This window comes from Saccopteryx bilineata, chromosome 2, assembly GCF_036850765.1.
Source record: "Saccopteryx bilineata isolate mSacBil1 chromosome 2, mSacBil1_pri_phased_curated, whole genome shotgun sequence".
Taxonomy (NCBI): Eukaryota; Metazoa; Chordata; class Mammalia; order Chiroptera; family Emballonuridae; genus Saccopteryx; species Saccopteryx bilineata.
In genome coordinates, this window is record NC_089491.1 from 272,165,768 (window position 1) to 272,184,091 (window position 18,324).

Here is an 18,324-nt window from a genome sequence, read left to right on the forward strand (position 1 = left end):
CACTGAGGTGTTGCTCAGAGAAAGAAGAGACAGGAAATGAAAACACAGCCACGCTGAGGATCTGGGCCCCCCTCCTGCTCAGACCTTCTTCAGGGCCCAGTCTAAGGCAGGTGCACTTGTGAACACCCATACACACCTTTCTTTCTGGCGTAACTCGTCATTCATTTTTGTCAACTGAGAGGAATGATCCCCTGACATCTTCATTATTTCTGCGATGCTGTTTTCCAGTTTTTCTTTCGCCTTTATCAACTGCTCCTCTCTTTCATCTCGCTCTCTGAATTTTGCCTCCATGTCTGAGTATATATATAGGAAATAAAGAGTACTGTTGTGCTGTCATCAACAAAAACTTCCTGCCTGTGTCCTGCACGCCAACCCTCGCCCTGGGAATATATGCATATAGCAATCCCTGCGGAAGTTATATCCTAGCAAAGCAGACAGATGATAAACACAATCGATGAAGAAAATAAATGGTGTAAAAGAGAGTGCTAAAAAGGAAATAAACAAGCAGAGACAGGTGCTAGGGAGAAGCTGGGAGTTTAAATCTCAGATAGAGGGGGGAAAGTAAGTGCAAAGGCCCTGAGGCCGGAATGCGCTTGTCATGCAGGAATCACCAAGGAGGCCACTATAGTGGAAGTGGAAAGAACAAAGGGAAAAGTAGTACAAGAGGAAAACAGAGAGAAAGCAGGGCCCAAGGTCGGCCAGGACCACATTTCTCACTCTGAGTGAGCTGGGGGCCACGGGCAATCCCAACCAGAGAAGCAGCACGAGCTGACTTGAAGCAGAGGGGTCTCTCCAGCTGCTGTGTTGAGAAGACACCGCAGGGGACAAGGGCAGATGCAGGCAGACTGAGAGGCCAGCTATTACTCTTACGGAAGCTCAGAGGGAAGACGGCTGGCATGGTTCAAGGACAGCAGTAGGAGTGGAGAGAGGGCTGGACGCTGACTGGTTCGAAAACAGGGCAGAGAGGTTCAGCTGAAGGTTACAGACCTCAAGCAAGTGTTTTATCCCATCATGTGACCAAATGAGTGGAGAAGTTCAGCCCAAGAGTAGACGTGTTATTGAAACATACTACAACTATCTCAAATCCTAGGAAGCCTGCTGCATTTAATGTTTAGTAACCAGAGACATCACCTTACCTGTTAAATTTCCTCTCAACTTCTCCAATTCAGAAGAAAGCGCATTAAACTGCTCCTCTTTTTGATGTAATTTATTTACAGTTTCTATTTAGGATAAAATTCAAAGTTTAATATATTTCATATTTAATAAGCCACCTAGAGCTTGGCTATCTTACAATTAAATCAAATCAAATCACACGATGTCACAGGAATACTAGGGTCCCATCACAAACCAAACACTGAGCAGTGAACAATCTCTTCTGCCTCTCATATCGGTGGGTTAGGCAGGGACCAGGCCTCCTTCTCCGGGCAGCTCTGTCCTCCTTTCACTTAAACCTCAACAGAGCTATCAATGACTCAAGTGTAAATAAGACAACACTTTTCCCAAGTGTACTTACACTTTAATATGAAACACACTTTAAGTCAACAGAAGGAAAACACGAATGGGAGTCTGAGGCTTCAGGAAGCCAGAGGAGGCCAGTGGCCTGGGGGTCCTGCAGGAACCACCAGACAGGGAAACCAGACCATGGGCCGGGTGTTCTCTGCGGCCTCCAGAGGCCAGCTCCACCGTGAGAGCAGCGCACTCCCTGAAGCCATCTGTGCGCACGTGAGTAACACGTACCTTGCATACTTCTCTGGACAGAGACTGCCTCCTCCGCAGCACCCGCAAACTTGTCTTTCTAAAGAAAAAGCAATGGTTGTTCAGAACAGGAAGATTTTGACTTATAAGAACTAAAAGTTTTAATCAGTTATATAACTACGCTATTTACTTTTTGCGGCTGGTTTTGTTTCAATGAAACTAACACGTAAAACATGTCTACACCAATTAACTACCATGTGCACACACTGTGCATGTGCATGCATGAGCAAATGAGGTTTGCACGTGTGTGTGCATGCCTGGGTATGCATGTGTGCCTGTAAACACGTGTGCATACTTATTTAAGTATGTGCGTGTGTGTAGTTAAGTGTGGTTCACGTATCTAATGTCTCCATAAGCCTACGACTTTCCTTTCTCGACACGTGTGGGTATCGCCAGCAGCGCCATGGTTACTGGCCTTGACTAAGCTCAAGTTTTTGACGCAGGAGGTGAGGCAGAGGGGAGGACATGTCCCAACTAACAGCAACGTTCAATGCCCAAAATACTGAGCTTGATGTCAGCAAGGGGGCCCTGAAACAAGTGACCCCATTTACATCACTTTTATTATGGTGTACTGTTATCATTGTTCTACTTTATTATTAGTTATTGTGATTGCTAACCCCTTACTGTGCCTACCTGGGAAATTAAACTTGATCATAGCTATGTATACATAGGAAAAAACAATATAGCTGGGGTTTGGTATATCTGTTGTTTCAGGCATCTGCTGGGGGTCTTGGCATGTACCCCCTAAAGATCAGGGGGACCTGTAATACCTACCTTTATTGCTAGTTTGGGTCTGATCCGATTCCCCTCAAGGTATTTATCAGCCAATTACTAGGACATGCAACTTAAATCAACATTTTGAAAGAGCAAGGAAATCGACGCCATACGTCTTTCTTTAAGATTTTTGTTTTTAAACAGGAACAATTCAAACGGCCATGAATGCCCGGATTCAGATCCACAAGTACTTACCAAAATCTGAAGTTCTTTCTCCAAAGCCTCTTTCACGTGACTGACTTCGCTCAAGTGCTCCTGAAGTTTATTGAGCGTTAGCTCTTTCCCCTGCAGCTCTTTGGTAATGCTACTAGCCTACCACACAGAGTTACCCGGATGGAAGCAAATGGACAAAAACAAAAAAAGAATGAGAAACAAAAAATACGACAAACACAAAAAACTGATGAGAAACAAACACAACCAAACACAACTGAAGGGGATAAAGGTGTGGATAAGAAATCTTTTTTTTGCCCTGGCCGATTTGCTCAGTGGTAGAGCGTCGGCCTGGCGTGCAGGGGTCCCCGGTTCGATTCCCGGCCAGGGCACACAGGAAAAGCGCCCATCTGCTTCTCCACCCCTCCCCCTCTCCTTCCTCTCTGTCTCTCTCTTCCCCTCCTGCAGCGAGGATCCATTGGAGCAAAGATGGCCCGGGCGCTGGGGATGGCTCCTTGGCCTCTGCCCCAGGCGCTAGAGTGGCTCTGGTCGTGACAGAGCGATGCCCCAGAGGGGCAGAGCATCGCCCCCTGGTGGGCAGAGTGTCACCCCCTGGTGGGCATGCCCGGTGGATCCCGGTCGGGTGCATGCAGGAGTCTGTCTGACTGTCTCTCCCCGTTTCCAGCTTCGGAAAAATACAAAAAAAAAAAAAAAAAAAAGCAAGGAGAAATCTTTTTTTGTTTGTTAATGCTAAGAAACCAATGACTTTTCATGGTGTTCCAGATGTAATTGTCTACTGGCTATTTCAAGATAATCAAAATAGAGTATTTTTCTACCTAAATTTGGAATAGCAGCATGACTTAAAGCAGAAAGTACTGATGCTTACTTTCTGAAAGAGTTAGCTAAGCAGTTTCATTTCCTAGGCTTTAAAAACCTTAAGATAGGGATGATGGATACATGTGGTCTATGTTACTATTCTCTGTATTCTTTATATACCGCAAGTATTTCAACATTTACATAAAAATGCACTGGGCACTAGAGCAGTCATCAGAAATAGGCTTCTTAAATCTTGATGTAAAAAAAAAAGTGGACCAACCATTAGCAACACATTCTTCACTAATTAATTTTTGTAATTTGGCATTTTGGAACCAAGTGAAGAGATTTAAGAAAAATGTCCTGTAATTGGTTTATCATCTTCAATTAAGGCTACTTAGCACTTTTTCTGTTCTGTCTGCCCCCACTCCACCCACTGAACCCTCACTACCCTTCCTTCTTTGCCAAGAGAGCAGCTTTTCCCCCAAAAAGGGCAGAACACTCAACATCAAATACCAGCACCTCTTCTGGATGCCTCAAATGGTCCTTAAAGTGAAGGCGACATTTAGCAAAGGCTAGCTATAAGAAACGTAGCCGGAGAATATTTCGTATAATTTCCTACGCCTTGACCCAAGTAGACCCATCCAGGCTTTACCCAAAAAAAAGCTGGAAACAGACTGCATTCTCCTTGCGGCAGAGAAAAGCCTCCGGGCTTTTAACCTTCGTTGTGCTGGGAACGCCACTCAGCGCAGCATGGTCACCTGGTCACAGTCAAGTGCGCTCAGAGTTCACATCCTGTCTCCATACAGGACCTCGCAGATGAGGCCATTAGGGCAGTTGGGAAGGGAGACAACCATATAAATTTCTATCTAATTCATGCATCTTTTACCTTTACACCATCAGCTTAGGTAGTTCTCCGTTTTAAAAAGAGATTCTAGATGGGAACTGTACTTAAACAGGAGCTCACAGAACAGCACAGAGATAAAGTAATTCACTACCAGACAACAGGAAAGGAAACCAAAATTCACAGAACCGACCCATCATTTTCTCAAATCTCCTCAGATAAAACCACCCTCAAAACACTCAGAAGATAGTAGACTCAACTAAGAAATGTTACAACCAAGCCACCTGTTTTCATTAAATCAGGAATTTGGAGGATGAGTCACCTCGACTCAAAAAATAATTCACAGTGCAAAAATAAGAATGAGAAACAGAAAGGAAAATGATGGCGGATGTCAATACAAACCTTGCAGCTTTCAGCATCCTTCTCAATCTCTAAAGCTTTAATCTGTTTCTCAGCGGCCTCGAGCTGCTGTCTAAGCTTCTCGCTTTCCGATTTACCTTCAGAACTGGCTTTCCGAAGCGTGTCAAGATCCGAGAGCTTTTCCTCGGCAGCCTTGAGCTGTGACGTAAAATTATCAATAACCTTGGTTTGTTCACTGCATTTGGCTTGTAGTGCCTCAAGCTCCTTTACCTTTATCTCAGCCTCCTGTAGTTTGCTTAAGGTGTCCTCCATTTCTACCAGATGCTGGTCTTCCGCTTTGTCCAGCTTCGCTTTGATGGCTTCCAGGCTGTTCTCCTTCTCTTGAATGACCTTCGTCAACTTGGCCCTGACGGCTTCTAGCTCTTGAGCATGAGCAGACCGTTCAGAGTCTTGTTTGCTCTGCAAGTCTTCTATTTCATGCTGGTAATCGAGTCTCACTTTCTCTATCTGCGTTTTTAACTCGGCAAATTCTGCTGTCTCCGAGCCCACCCTCTTGCTGAAGGACACCTTCAGCTCCTCCATCGCCTGCTGGTGGGACGTGATGGCCGTCTGCAGCTTGGACTTCCACAGCGCGATCACATCCGAGTTCTCCTTGTTGGCATGATCAAGCTTGCTTCGAAGGGACTCGTTCTCTTTGGAAAACTTCTCAGTGGCGGCCTGGAGAGCCTTGATCTCCTTCTGATGCGCCTCTTCCCGGGCATCGGAGTGCTCCTTCAGAGAGGTGATTTCCCTTTGATGGTCGGTGTGGGTGGCTTCTAACTTCTCTTGCAGAGAGCTTATCTCTTGCAGAAGGGAGAGTGACATGTCCACATCCCCGGCAGGCTTATTGGCCTCCAGCCTTCTTCGCAGCTCTGTAACTTCCTGTACTCTCAACGCTAGGTCTTTCTCTAGCTCCATTATACGAGACTTTTCTGATACGGTAGCCACCTAATCACAGCAGTCCAAAGAAAAAGAGATCATTTAAATAACATATCACGGATCATCTTCTTTAACCTTGAAGATCTTAAATAACTAACTCTATCTCAAGGCAGAGGTCAAACTACCCCGAAGGCCCGCAGGTTAAGCTGTCTCTAACTAGGATTGTGGCATCGGCCTAATTCTGGGAGCTCCAATTCAAAACTATCATCTTTGGCAAAAAAACTTCCACCATGTTCAGATGTTAAGTGATCTGAACTGGGTATCGAGTTTAACTCCAAGATTATTTCTTTTTCCTCCTAAGAAGCTTAAATGGGGGAAGTGCCAATGAAATGATAAAGCATTAAAAGAAACAATAACTTTTATAGATTTCAAATATGTATATCTGCCTGCCTGAAGAAAGAACCCTCCTTGCTCTGCCCGTTTTTCCCACCCCACTTCACTCAGGATGTATAAATACTCATTGATCTGGGGGAGATGATTTTAAAGAACAGTGCTGTCCAGTACGGTAGCCATTAGCCACATCTGGCCACTGAGCACTTGAAATGGGGCTCATCCCGAAGTGACATGGGCTGTATGTGTCAACTACACATCAGATTTTGAAGACTTGGGGAAAAAAGAACATAAAATATCTTGTTAATGACTTTTATATTGATTACATGAAGAAATGATAATATTTGGGACATATTCATTTAAATAAAATACAGTATTAATGTCACCTCTTTCTTATATATATAAAAAAAAGTAAGTTAATGTGGGTACCGGAAATTTTTCAGTTATCTACATGTGGCTCATATTATACTTCTACTGAATAGCATTAATATCAAAGGTGTAAAATTACCTCTCAAATGCTTCAATGAATATCACACCAACTGTAGAATAAAACCCTCACTGGATGATGAAGTAATTTACTAACCTTTTTTTTTAATAACAAAGAAAGAATGATTACTTACCTGCAATTATATAAGAATCCTATAGAGCGCCCCTTTTGGATTTTCTAATTCTGGGAGAATTCTGATGCACGTATCTTGTTCCCCTAACCCAGTGGTTCTCAGGCGTTAGTGCACACGCGCCCCCTGGGATGCAGGTTGACAGTGCAGGTCCTGGGTACCCCGCACTATTCTGATTCTATTTCAGCTCTGGGATAGGAGGCAGCAGCAGCCTGCTTCTTTTAGACAAACACCCCAGGACTAAGAAAAACACTTTCATGACCTGTGTGCCCTTTTAGCCTCAGGAAATTACTTCCCTCTGTTCCCTGGGAGGCAGTCAGATGAGTGCACAGAACATGTGGGGAATGGCAGCTTCAGGAGCAAGAATTACTGGACTAACCTGGGAGTAGAAGGGAACAGGAGTGACTTAAAACACACCACTGAGCCCCAGACCCAAGGATCGAGCCCCTCCTCACCGCCTTTACCGGGACAGAAAGGGACTGATACGCTGCCTTTATTTCCTCTGCCCGCTTACCAGGCTGTGATATTGATACAGACTAAAATGTCCATGAAAAGATAGGAGAAGGAAGTCCTCAGGTCTCCAAAACCACATCATCAAGTCATTACATATTCCAGCACTGACTATAATTGTCGTGTTGAGGGGTTATAGCTATTTCAGCTTAAAGGTGATGATAATTCCTTAACATACTTTTTCTGGGGTGTGGGGTGGGGTAGTTCAAAAGTTTGTAATCACAAAATAAGTCACTGAATGTTAATAAACCCCACGGCTACAAGGTCTGTAACCTAAATAAATCCAATAGAGCTATAGCTCTTAATTAGAACAAAACAGTCTCACTGAGGAAACGCCAAGTAAAAACGAATGAGTAGAAATAACAAATAGTGTGATGACACTTCACGTGGACATTTTCACAGTGCTTCTGTTTCTTATTTTATTTCCTAAAGTCTGCCCTCAGGCAGAACTATCTCTGCCTCAGCCTTTCCTCTTAGCTGGAGGCCAGACACATCAGGTATCATTTTTACTTTCACTAATGTCCCAACAGCTCCAGGCACACTGTTTACCACCTGCACTCACTGGCTGAGGGGACAGAGGTGATATGAAACATCTACAGGTCACTGGTCAGTTTCACACTTGACAAACCAAGAGCGAAGGTCAACAGAAGACACGACTAGCTATAGAAAAATGGCCGGAACCTGACCGTGAATGACCCAGTCCGTGAATGGAGATCTCCTTATTCACGGCCAAAAATAAAATAAAGGCATCAAAGTTGTTTGCTGACGAACCGCTTGGGAGAGGAGTTCAGAAGTAAGTAAGTGTCCTTACTTCCACAGTCAGTCACCCTATAGGAGCTCAAGCATGTCACCAGTCCCTTCTACCACCCAGGTTAAGTCTCTGGCTCTCAGCCATGAAGCAATAGCACCAAACTACCGAGATGTTTTTCTTACCAAACACACAGGAGACAGCTTTAGTTTTGAGGCTGACTGAAAGCATTTTCTTTCTTCTTAAAAAGAAAAAAAACTTACAATTTAGAGAGGGGGGGAAAATCACTTGATTATCTAGATTTTTTAATCAGTCGATTTCTCAACAAGAGAAATTTCTAAAACTACTAATAATTAAAAAGGAAAAAAATCAGAGTACCAATATTTGATCAGAAGTAGAGCAATTCTTGAAATTTTGAAGTTAAGGATCTGGGTAATTTAGCCATTAACAATTTAAATCAAATTCATATATATACACACACATCCATGTTTTCTTCTATGCGAATGACTTGAATTATTTTGTAAATGTTTCAGCACAAAATTATTTCCATAATGAACAGACTACTCCATGTTGTTAAGGGCACAGACTCTGGGGCCAAACGGCCTAGATACAAATCTTGGCCCCACCTTACTATTAGCTTTGTGACCTGAGGCAAATTACTTAGTTTCTCTGTCTTGCTGTCCTCATCTATAAAAGGGGAATAATACTACCAACTCCCTCCCGGGGCTGTGGTGAGACTGAGTGAGTTGACATGTATACCGTGCTCAGCGGGGGCTGGGACTAGAGAGAAGCCATTCTGCGCCCAACACACGTTTCCTTCCTGACAGCTGAGGTTTTAACCTCCTAGGTGACAGAAAGGATGGAAATGTAAAGAGAGATCAGGTATCCAGGAAAAGAGAAGGTAGCCAGGGTCACAGTCCTTAATTCTCATGAAAAAGAATCAATGTGTCAACTCCCTTCCCCCCGAGAGGCCAGGGAAGAAGGTGGGAAGGTGCTAACATGAAACAACCACAAGTCCCAGTAACCAGAGGCCCCAGTAACCGGGGCCGTCAGAATCAGAGGACAATTGACTGCTTGCGCCAGACCGGAGAAACATGTGTCACAGTTTTCACAAAGAGAACCTCCACACAACGTACACAGTTGCAGAGCTCCTGATGGTGACTTTGGTTGAACGAAGCAAACGAGTGAGTCTTGACATTTGACCAAAGATTTGATATAAAGCTCCTGTGCCTACCCATCCGTTTATGCTTGTGAACAGTTATCAAGACCAAACTCAGGTTGAACCACTGGGTCGAGACCTAGGCCAGCCACGAGGCACGTCACCCGAGGTGTCCACCATTCACATACATGGGTCTGCTTCATTAAATAGCGAAAACCATTACCCTAGTGTCTTCTAACTCCCTCTGGAGTTTGTCAGCTTTGGTCTTTTCAAAGAGCAGGCTCTGTTCAAGCTCCTTAATGCGGGCATGCTCCAGTTTGGTCTGCGTCTGTTAGTAAAAAGGAAGAGGAAGAGAACACAACAGTGCCACCATGACATGCCAGCACAAGAGGAGAGACAGCGGCATGCAGGCTGAGCCACCAGAACCTTCCGCCAGAGGGTCAACAAGACGGGCAGTGGCGCAGGGAGGAGGATGGAATGAGATGCGGGGGCTGGGGCGAGGATGAACACTACCAACACAAGGAGGCGGTGGGTGGCGGGCATGGGCTAGTCTACCGAGAAAGGAAAAATGGAAAACATGTGAGGCACAATGAAAAGTGTCAGACGCATGCAGCCAAACAGAAGTTATATTGATAAGTGAAGTTTATCAGCACAAATTAGAATAGTTAATATCCCTCTAAACTAGTATCCCCCCCTCCTCCCCACAACAGCTATTTGACATTCACGTCAAATATAACTGACTTGGTAACTCTAAAAAGTATATTGAAGGCCCTCATGGGGTGGCTTAGTGGATGGAGCATCGTCATGGGCACCGAGGTCATGGGTTTGAGCCCTGGTCAGGGCACGTAGGAGAAGCAATCAATGAGTGTACAACTAAATGGAACTACTAAGTAGAACAAAAAGTTGATGCTTCTCTCTCTCTCTCTCTCTCTCTCTCTCTCTCTCTTTGCCTGCCTCTCTCTCTATCAAATCCATGGAAAATCTTTTTTAAAAAGTAGACTGACCTTCTATCACCTAAATATGGAAAAGGTAATGTTGGACACCCTGTACGCGTCCAGGAAATCCCTAGAGCAGAGCCTTGCACTCTGGCGTACAACTTGACACGAGCGAGGGTCACGCATAACACTGACAAAGGGGGCTGGGAACGGGAGCTGAGGAATCACACCAGCGCCCTTGGCTGAGATGAGGGAGGAGGAGCCAGACTCTCAGCAACGTGCTTCCGTCTGACAGGCGTGAGCCGTTCAAGCTCAAAGTTCTTTTCAACAGTGGTTTCCCCAAAGGCTATTGGTCACCAGAAAAAGAAAAAAAAGGGGGGTGGGTCAGATTTACAAAAAGAAGATTCAGTAGTAAGTATGTGCCGCCACCCCCATTCCGGAGGCTCAGAATGGAGAACAGTCTGGCCGGAACTGGACTCTCTATGCTGATCCTAAGACATAGCTCGTATCAGCTGAGAGGTGAGAGACAGTGACTGGACACAAAGCACGAGCTTAAACCCCATGCAAGAAGAGCTGCTGAGAGCCGGCCATGTTTCAGAGCCTCTGGGGGTCCCCACCTCGCTCACTCGGATGATCCCTGGTGGAGCACTCAGACAGTGATCCCTTCCTAACAGGTGTCAGTGCAGCAGAATCCTAGCCAATCACCTCAGTATCAGTCTGGGGTCCCTCTTCCCCACTCGCCTCTACTCCCCAAGGGATTCAGCAGTATCATCACCTGGGAGAGCCAGTGGGAGGGCTGTTCCCGGAAGCTTCCCGTCACTTCTACTGACTTAGATACACTGTGGGTCTAACTGGTCAGCTCCAGCTAGACCATTATGGGCAATGAGAAAATGACAACAAACTAAATAAAGTAACAAAAAGCAGAAGAGCAGGGCTGGGAGACAGTGGAATGTTTGACACTACAGATGCCTCAGCTCTGTCCAGCAGCACTCTGTGGCGGCCGACGCATGCAAGAGCTCACTCTGCTTGTAAACCAGGTAGGAAGCATCATGGAATATTTAAGCAGAAAACACACTGCCCTGGCCAGTTGGCTCAGCAATAGAGCGTCGGTCCGGTGTGTGGAAGTCCCGGGTTCGATTTCCGGCCAGGGCACACAGGAGAAGCGCCCATCTGCTTCTCCACCCTTCCCCCTCTCCTTTCTCTCTCTCTCTCTCTTCCCCTCCCGCAGCCAAACTCCATTGGAGCAAAGTTGGCCCAGGCACTGGGGATGGCTCCATGGCCTCCGCCTCAGGTGCTAGAATGGCTCCAATTGCAATGGAGCAACACCCCAGATGGGCAGAGCATGGCCCCTGGTGGGCATGCCAGGTGGATCCCAGTCAGGCAAATGCAGGAGTCTATCTCTCTGCCTCCCTGCTTCTAACTTCGGAAAAATACAAAAAATAATAATAATAAATAAATAAAATAAAGAACACAAAATTAAAAAAAATAAAATATAAAAACAACTTTCACCTGCTTCAGCTCTTACACTCAACAAAAATAATCACATTGCAAACCTAATTGCCTGGATAGGCCCCTTTGTCCCTAAGTGCCTTAGGGAGTGGTTGTTCAATTTACCTGCTTTTACAGGAAAAGAATCTAACTCAGATCTCCGTTAACTGTGGTCACGGCCTCAGAGCACTGAAATCCCAAAAGCAAAAGGCAACCTTTCCTCTCCACCAGACACCAAGTTCAGTGTCCTGTGGGTGATAGGTCACCTCTTCAAAATAAAATACATATAAATACCCATTGAATGGGGTCTTCTCCCCCTCCCGAGGCCTTCCAGATTACTGCAGCGGCGCCCCCTGCTGGCAGGGACGCATACAGATGGCCTGGGACTTGGTGGCTGTCTGGATCAGCCACCAGCAAGGGACCTAGAGACCCGTTTCCATGACATGGTATGCAGTAAAAATATCACACTGGACAGGACAGCCCTCCTTTCTAAATTACTACTTTCTTGGAATCAGACCCGTATCCTAGGAGGGTGGTCCTGGGACAGGGGACTGAGAGGGAAAGCAGAGGCTCTGCGAGAAGCGCACAGAGAGGCAGAGGAGGCCCATGCAGACTGACACCGGACGCAGCGGAGCCTGTGTGGGGAGGACAGCGGAGACCCAGATCACTGAAGTAGCATCACAGGAAGGAAGCCTTCAGAACGGAAGCTGTTCTAAAAGTCCAGTCTTGAGTTGTCTATTTGAGCGGTCAGGAGGCGATGGAGGGAGAAACCCTCTTTGTTTTAATTCTGTTCCCCTGTGGTGATAAATTGAGTCTAAAGTTTTTAGGTTTTTTTCAGTTGGTATCACAGTTAACAAGGGGCACCAAGAAGCCAGGCTTCCAAGGTAACTGGTAAGATTGGAACTGGGTGTTTGATTCTAAGTGGAGGGAGGGAGGAAAAGAAAAACACCCACATGCCTACTAGCACTGCTACCTGAAAACCTCACTTTGAACACAATAAATTTAAAATATTCAGTCTCTTCCTTGAAGAGTACTCGCCCCTAGTTTCAAAAAACTAGGCTAAATATTGCAGCAATCAAGACCATGTTTGGATTTCTAGTCAGCTGCAAGGACATGTACTGGCCAGCAGGGGGCACTCGCACCAAAGGCAATCAGTCTGGGAATCCCAAATCCCTTTAACTCGTCTGGGAATAAAATTAAACAGCTTGAGAAAATTTCCCCCAGATTTCTGTCTCCTTCATTGGATACGTTTTATGCTTCAGTCAACTGTTATCCCTTTTGCAATAATTCTATTAAAATTAGAAGACATTCTGAATTAAGTAAAGGCCAAGCCCCCAGACAAAAATTCTTCTTTCTCCCCATTTTGACAAAATTCTTTATAAAGCAAACATGACTATGCATTAAACAAATAGGTTTATAGAGCTTAGTCATTACATACAATTTCTTTGGGATACAAGTGTAATCGCTTTAAAAGCCACATGCACAGAAATATGAAGGCCAATGTCTCAAGGTCAGATTATGCAGTTAGTATTTGAGTATATCAATAAGCATTTTAATCTGTAATTGATCTGTGTTAACACGGGAAATATCCACACAGTTAAGTGCCCTCTTACATTCTCAGGATCTTCAGAAATCTGGCTCTTTTGCTATCAGTAAAAAAATAAAAAATTAAACAACGAAAAGAGATTCAACTAAAGTTTCAAAATGTTCGGGCTTCAAAATAACTTTGATGAATTTCAAGTAAGTTTACCAGGCTATATACTAGCCTAGTGCTGAAGTAAATATTTTAATTTGTCCCTCCCACAAATATCCTAGGCTATACTTTAAATGGATTAATGATGACATGGAACTTCTAATGAGACTTTGGGGTGTTTTTAAATGGATGAGAATAACACAGAAGTCAACTAAAGAAATGTAATAGTATATGAAATGAGTGAAGGGTTATTATTATTATTAATCCATTAAATCCTGAGCTTTAGAAAACTAAAACTCAGAAAATGTTTTACTTACTTTTTGTTAAGTATATAAAGATACGTTTATTTCCAAAGAAATCAGAGTTCCTATTTGGAAGGACCCTTGAAATTTAAGCATGGTGTGGGCAGTCAATAGACTCTAAAATTGTTAATGGTGGCACAAATGTCTATTCTAAGAACTGCACAAAAAGTTAAATTTTTACTAAAATATTACAGATTCAAGTACCAAAAATCTGAAAAATTTAATAATTTATATTTGACATAGATCTAGCAGTGGTTTGAAAAGCATCAAAAGCATTTAACTCTGGTGTCCAATTAAAAAAAAAACTAGTATGAATCATTGTTACTAGATAAAATTTGATAGTCAAGGAGAATCTATTAATTTAAAATATGCCATGGAAGGAAAAGAAGCTAAAATTTAAACTGCTCTTGTTTTTTTTTTCTTCTGGTAATTACTTTTTGAAAAATGAACTATTAGAACATATACCTATTCCTTTTACAGGGTTATAAAAGATTTATCCTGCTTGACTGAAAAGCAACACTGAAATAAAGCAAAGAGCTTTGTGTTGGGACTATGAGGGTGACCACTTTGGCGGCTAAAACTGGGACAAAGTTTTCAAAAAACACTCCCCATCAAGAACGCCATTGCTGGTCATCGGAGGAGTATGTTATGGACACACTGCCAGATTTATGACTCGATTAACTCCAATTCAAGGTTTTAAATTTCAGAGCACAAGAAAAGAGTGGTGAAAATTTCCCTAGAGCACAGGAGGTGGGACGGCACAGCCACAGGACAGGCTAGTCACCTCAGCCATATCCGAGGAGCCACACTCGCAGCCCTGCTGGCCAGAGACTGTGGCTCCCGCCGTTCCCTCTGCTGCCTGTCCTGGCCACATCAGCAGGCTCAGTGATCTCATCCACACATTTCTCATCACCAGGACCCACAAAAGCTTTAGAGAATTGGAGGGTTTTACCTCTAGATCGCCTTTAGTGATTGATTCTTCCTCAACCCGGAACTGAAGGTCTTCAACCTTCCTGTGGAACAAAATAGAAACAAAGCACTTAAGAAATAACTAAGGAGCCTGACCGGGCAATGGCACAGTGCATAGAACGTCGGACTGGGGTGCGGAAGACCCAGGTTCGAGACACTGAGGTCGCCAGCTTGAGTGAGGGCTCATCTGGTTTGAGCAAAAGCTCACCAGCTTGAGCCCACGCTGGCTCGAGCAAAGGGTTACTCGGTCTTCTGAAGGCCCACGGTCAAGGCACATACGAGAAAGCAATCAGTGAACAACTAAGGTGTCACAACAAAACACTAATGATTGATGCTTCTCATCTCTCCGTTCCTGTCTGTCCCTGTCTATCCCTCTGTCTATTCCTCTCTCTGACTCTCTCTCTGTCTCTGTAAAAAATATAAATAAATAAGGAACAGGCCCTGCCCGGTTGGCTCAGTGGTAGAGCGTCAGCCTGGCGTGCAGAAGTCCCGGATTCGATTCCTGGCCAGGGCACACAGGAGAAGCACCCATCTGCTTCTCCACCTCTCCCCCTCTCCTTCCTCTCTGTCTCTCTCTTCCCCTCCCGCAGCCGAGGCTCCACTGGAGCAAAGATGGCCCGGGCGCTGGGGATGGCTCCTTGGCCTCTGCCCCAGGCGCTAGAGCGGCTCTGGTCGCAACAGAGCGACGTCCTGGAGGGGCAGAGCATCGCCCCCTGGTGGGCAGAGCGTCACCCCCTGGTGGGCGTGCCGGGTGGATCCCGGTCGGGCACATGCGGGAGTCTGTCTGACTGTCTCTCCCTGTTTCCAGCTTCAGAAAAATACAAAAATAAATAAATAAATAAATAAATAAATAAGGAACAGCGTGCTTTACCAACATGTGTGTGTATGTGTGTGCGCACATGTGTCTACAATCAGATGACGCGGAAAGAGATGACTTAGAGACACAGAGAGCAAATGCGTCACCAGGCCTCTGGTTAATGCACCTACGAGCTACACTCCACTACACTCCACTACACTCGGGACGCTCCAGACTTTCATCCAGGCACAGATTCCAGAAGGCAGGAGATAGGAGGGGGAGAAATCAACCAGTTCCTTCATCACAACCACCAGAATGGATCTAATCAAGACAAGATCTGCCTAGTGGGAAAAGGTCTGATCACAACAGGTTTGAGAATGCAAGTCTACAATGTCTACTTCCCAGTAACAGACACAGGGGAAAGGGGCATGGAAGACAAGTCATCTTTATCACACTGTATATCAGCTATGTTAGAGTGAGGTAGGCAGGCTGCCCAGGCGGAGATCCCTGGGAAGACACCACTACCTGTCCCAAGACTGGGAGAATAAGGCGGTGAACGCTTTGGGGGAGAAACAATCAAGAATTCTACATAGTTGCTTCTAAAATGCACATTTTTTTTCACATTTTAAAATCTGTGATTCCTGCTATGGGTTTCAATCAATGCCATCACAAAACCAATGAAATACAGTATTCTGAGGATTCACAAAATCTGGGTAACATCCACATTATGAATCTTGATAGAACTGGGTACAAGAGAAGAAACGGGGGACAAAGTTCATAATCTACATGCAAAAAATAATCTTTAGCATTTCTAGAAAAATTAAGAAAACAAGATTCTACTAAGGTAAGTCAGAAATGAGTGAGAGCCCCAGAGCCAGTGCCAGGCTGGGAGGATGGTGCCCCTGCTGGTGGTCAGCGCAGGCATTGGAATGCAACGAATGGTGCAGGGTTGGCCACGCTCGCCCCTTTCCTTGTAGCAGCAGGGAGGGTGCAAGGAGAAGTCCCTGTGCACTGTGCTCCTCTCTCCCCCAGAGGTGGGGGGTGGGGAGGGAGTGTGACCCTGCTGAGAGTGTGCTCTACCACCACGTGGTCCACTCACCACGCATGTCCAGGACCCTCCTGAGCTCAGCGACACTAAATCACTGGTGAGTTAGGTCGTTGCTCTCAGAAATGACAGAAGGGGGCCCTGGCCAGTTGGCTCAGCGGTAGAGCGTCGGCCTGGCGTGCAGGGGACCCGGGTTTGATTCCAGGCCAGGGCACATAGGAGAAGCGCCCATTTGCTTCTCCACCCCCCCTTCCTCTCTGTCTCTCTCTTCCCCTCCCGCAGCCAAGGCTCCATTGGAGCAAAGATGGCCCAGGCGCTGGGGATGGCTCCTTGGCCTCTGCCCCAGGCACTAGAGTGGCTCTGGTCTCGGCAGAGCGACACCCCGGAGGGGCAGACATCACCCCCTGGTGAGCAGAGCGTCACCCGTGGTGGACGTGCCGGGTGGATCCCGATTGGGCGCATGCGGGAGTCTGTCTGACTGTCTCTCCCCGTTTCCAGCTTCAGAAAAATACAAAAAAAAAAAAAAAAAAAGAAATGACAGAAGGGGTAGTAAGGGCAACAATATGACAAACATCCCATAACCAGAGGTGGTGTTCACTTCATGAGGGTTCCCATGAAGACCCCCTTTTTTTCAGAGACGTTGTTTGTTAACTACCTCAAATAATCTTATTAAGAACCAAGCTTGCTTTTTCTGTCTCTCAGGTTAGCATCTGATTTCGTCCTGACCTGGATAATTCTCTAATTGCTTCACACTAACCAGAGGTGTTCATGTGGTTCCCACAAAGACCCCTTTCTTTTCAGAGACATTGTTTGTTAATGACCTCAAATATAATAATCTTTTATTAAGAACCAAGCTTGCTTTCTCTGTCTCTCAGGTTAGCATCTGATTTCATCCTGACCTGGGTAATTCTCTAATTGTTTCACAGGAGTCTTGTTTTTCTAATAAAGTACTGAGTTCCTCAGGGGCAAGGGCCTCAGGTCACCCCATACCCAGTACACTTTCACTGGCTACACAGAAGGTGTTCCAACAGCCCAGGCAGCTCAGACTGAGTACCCCTCCCTGGGAGTGGCTCCAGGGGAAGCTGAGTGTGAAGACCCCCACCCCTCCACCGCCCCGCGCTGGCTGAGGCTCCTCACCAGGAGGCTTGGCACACAGTAGGTGCTTGATAACATTTGTTCAGTTCATCAGGCCATGTCTAATGAATGATTCCAAATGACTCAAAACAAGTCCAACCCGCCTCACACAGAATTAAGACTCCCATTTCCACTGAACAGGTCACTCCTTTGGTTCTAAGGGCTGCCATCAACATGGCTGCTAATGGGAAAGGCCGCTTAAAAGGAAAGGGCCCCCGTGCACCAGGGAACCGGTTAGGATCACCTTTTCTCCTCTTCCAGTTGGTTGAGAAGCTCCACCTTCTCCCTGTCGGCAGCTTCCACCATGGCTCGCAGCTGGTCCATCTTGGCCTCCAGTTCCAGGACGTGCTGGGGAGAAAAGGGGGTCAGTGAGCGGCCTCCGTCTGACCACAACAGGCCCCAGGAGGTCTCCGAACAGCCTTGGCTAAGTGGTACCACTGCGGGCTGGCGCTACTCTAAAGCCTGTTTACGTTCAAATACACCCTATGGTCCTTAATAGATACTCTCAGCGGCACTCCCCGAAGATGATGATGGAAACCACACCATTAAGGCAACTGAGGGCAACGTAAAAACAACTCCCGTCTCTTGGAAGCTGAAACTCATACAAAGAATAATCTACAAAACAGAAGTTATAATCAATCGTGAACAAAGTCCTAGTAAACAAGCTCACCTAACATGGACAGGCCAAAAGACTTGGATGTGAAGACCAAAAGGCTACGCTAGACTCAAGAAGCACAAAATTCCATCGTTACAATGACGCAAACCAGTCCCCTGGGTCACAACTTTCAAACAAGCCCAGCAGAGACAGTCCTAGTGCCCCCGGGACTAGCTTCCTGGCTCCAAGCACAAGGTAGGCAGCTTGGCCTTCCCCCTCGATCTAGAACCTGTCTCCGTCTCTGCAGCAAGATTGGCTCAGAACCCATC

General features: G+C 45.7%; 1 protein-coding gene across 6 annotated transcripts in view; it reads right to left on the reverse strand.

Moving 5' to 3' along the window:
• CLIP1 (CAP-Gly domain containing linker protein 1) overlaps positions 1-18,324 on the reverse strand; it is a 122,117-nt gene that overhangs the window by 42,532 nt on the left and 61,261 nt on the right. For 3 of the 6 annotated variants that reach the window (XM_066260665.1, XM_066260666.1, XM_066260667.1), the window contains 9 exons: positions 17,645-17,748; positions 14,409-14,469; positions 13,075-13,107; positions 9,262-9,366; positions 4,739-5,683; positions 2,725-2,841; positions 1,738-1,795; positions 1,137-1,220; positions 137-293 (listed from right to left, as the gene is read on the reverse strand). In XM_066260665.1, the coding sequence (XP_066116762.1) occupies positions 137-293; positions 1,137-1,220; positions 1,738-1,795; positions 2,725-2,841; positions 4,739-5,683; positions 9,262-9,366; positions 13,075-13,107; positions 14,409-14,469; positions 17,645-17,748 (1,664 nt within the window). The remainder of the gene's footprint in view (positions 1-136; positions 294-1,136; positions 1,221-1,737; positions 1,796-2,724; positions 2,842-4,738; positions 5,684-9,261; positions 9,367-13,074; positions 13,108-14,408; positions 14,470-17,644; positions 17,749-18,324) is intronic. The other 3 variants (XM_066260670.1, XM_066260669.1, XM_066260668.1) reach the window with 2 other exon arrangements.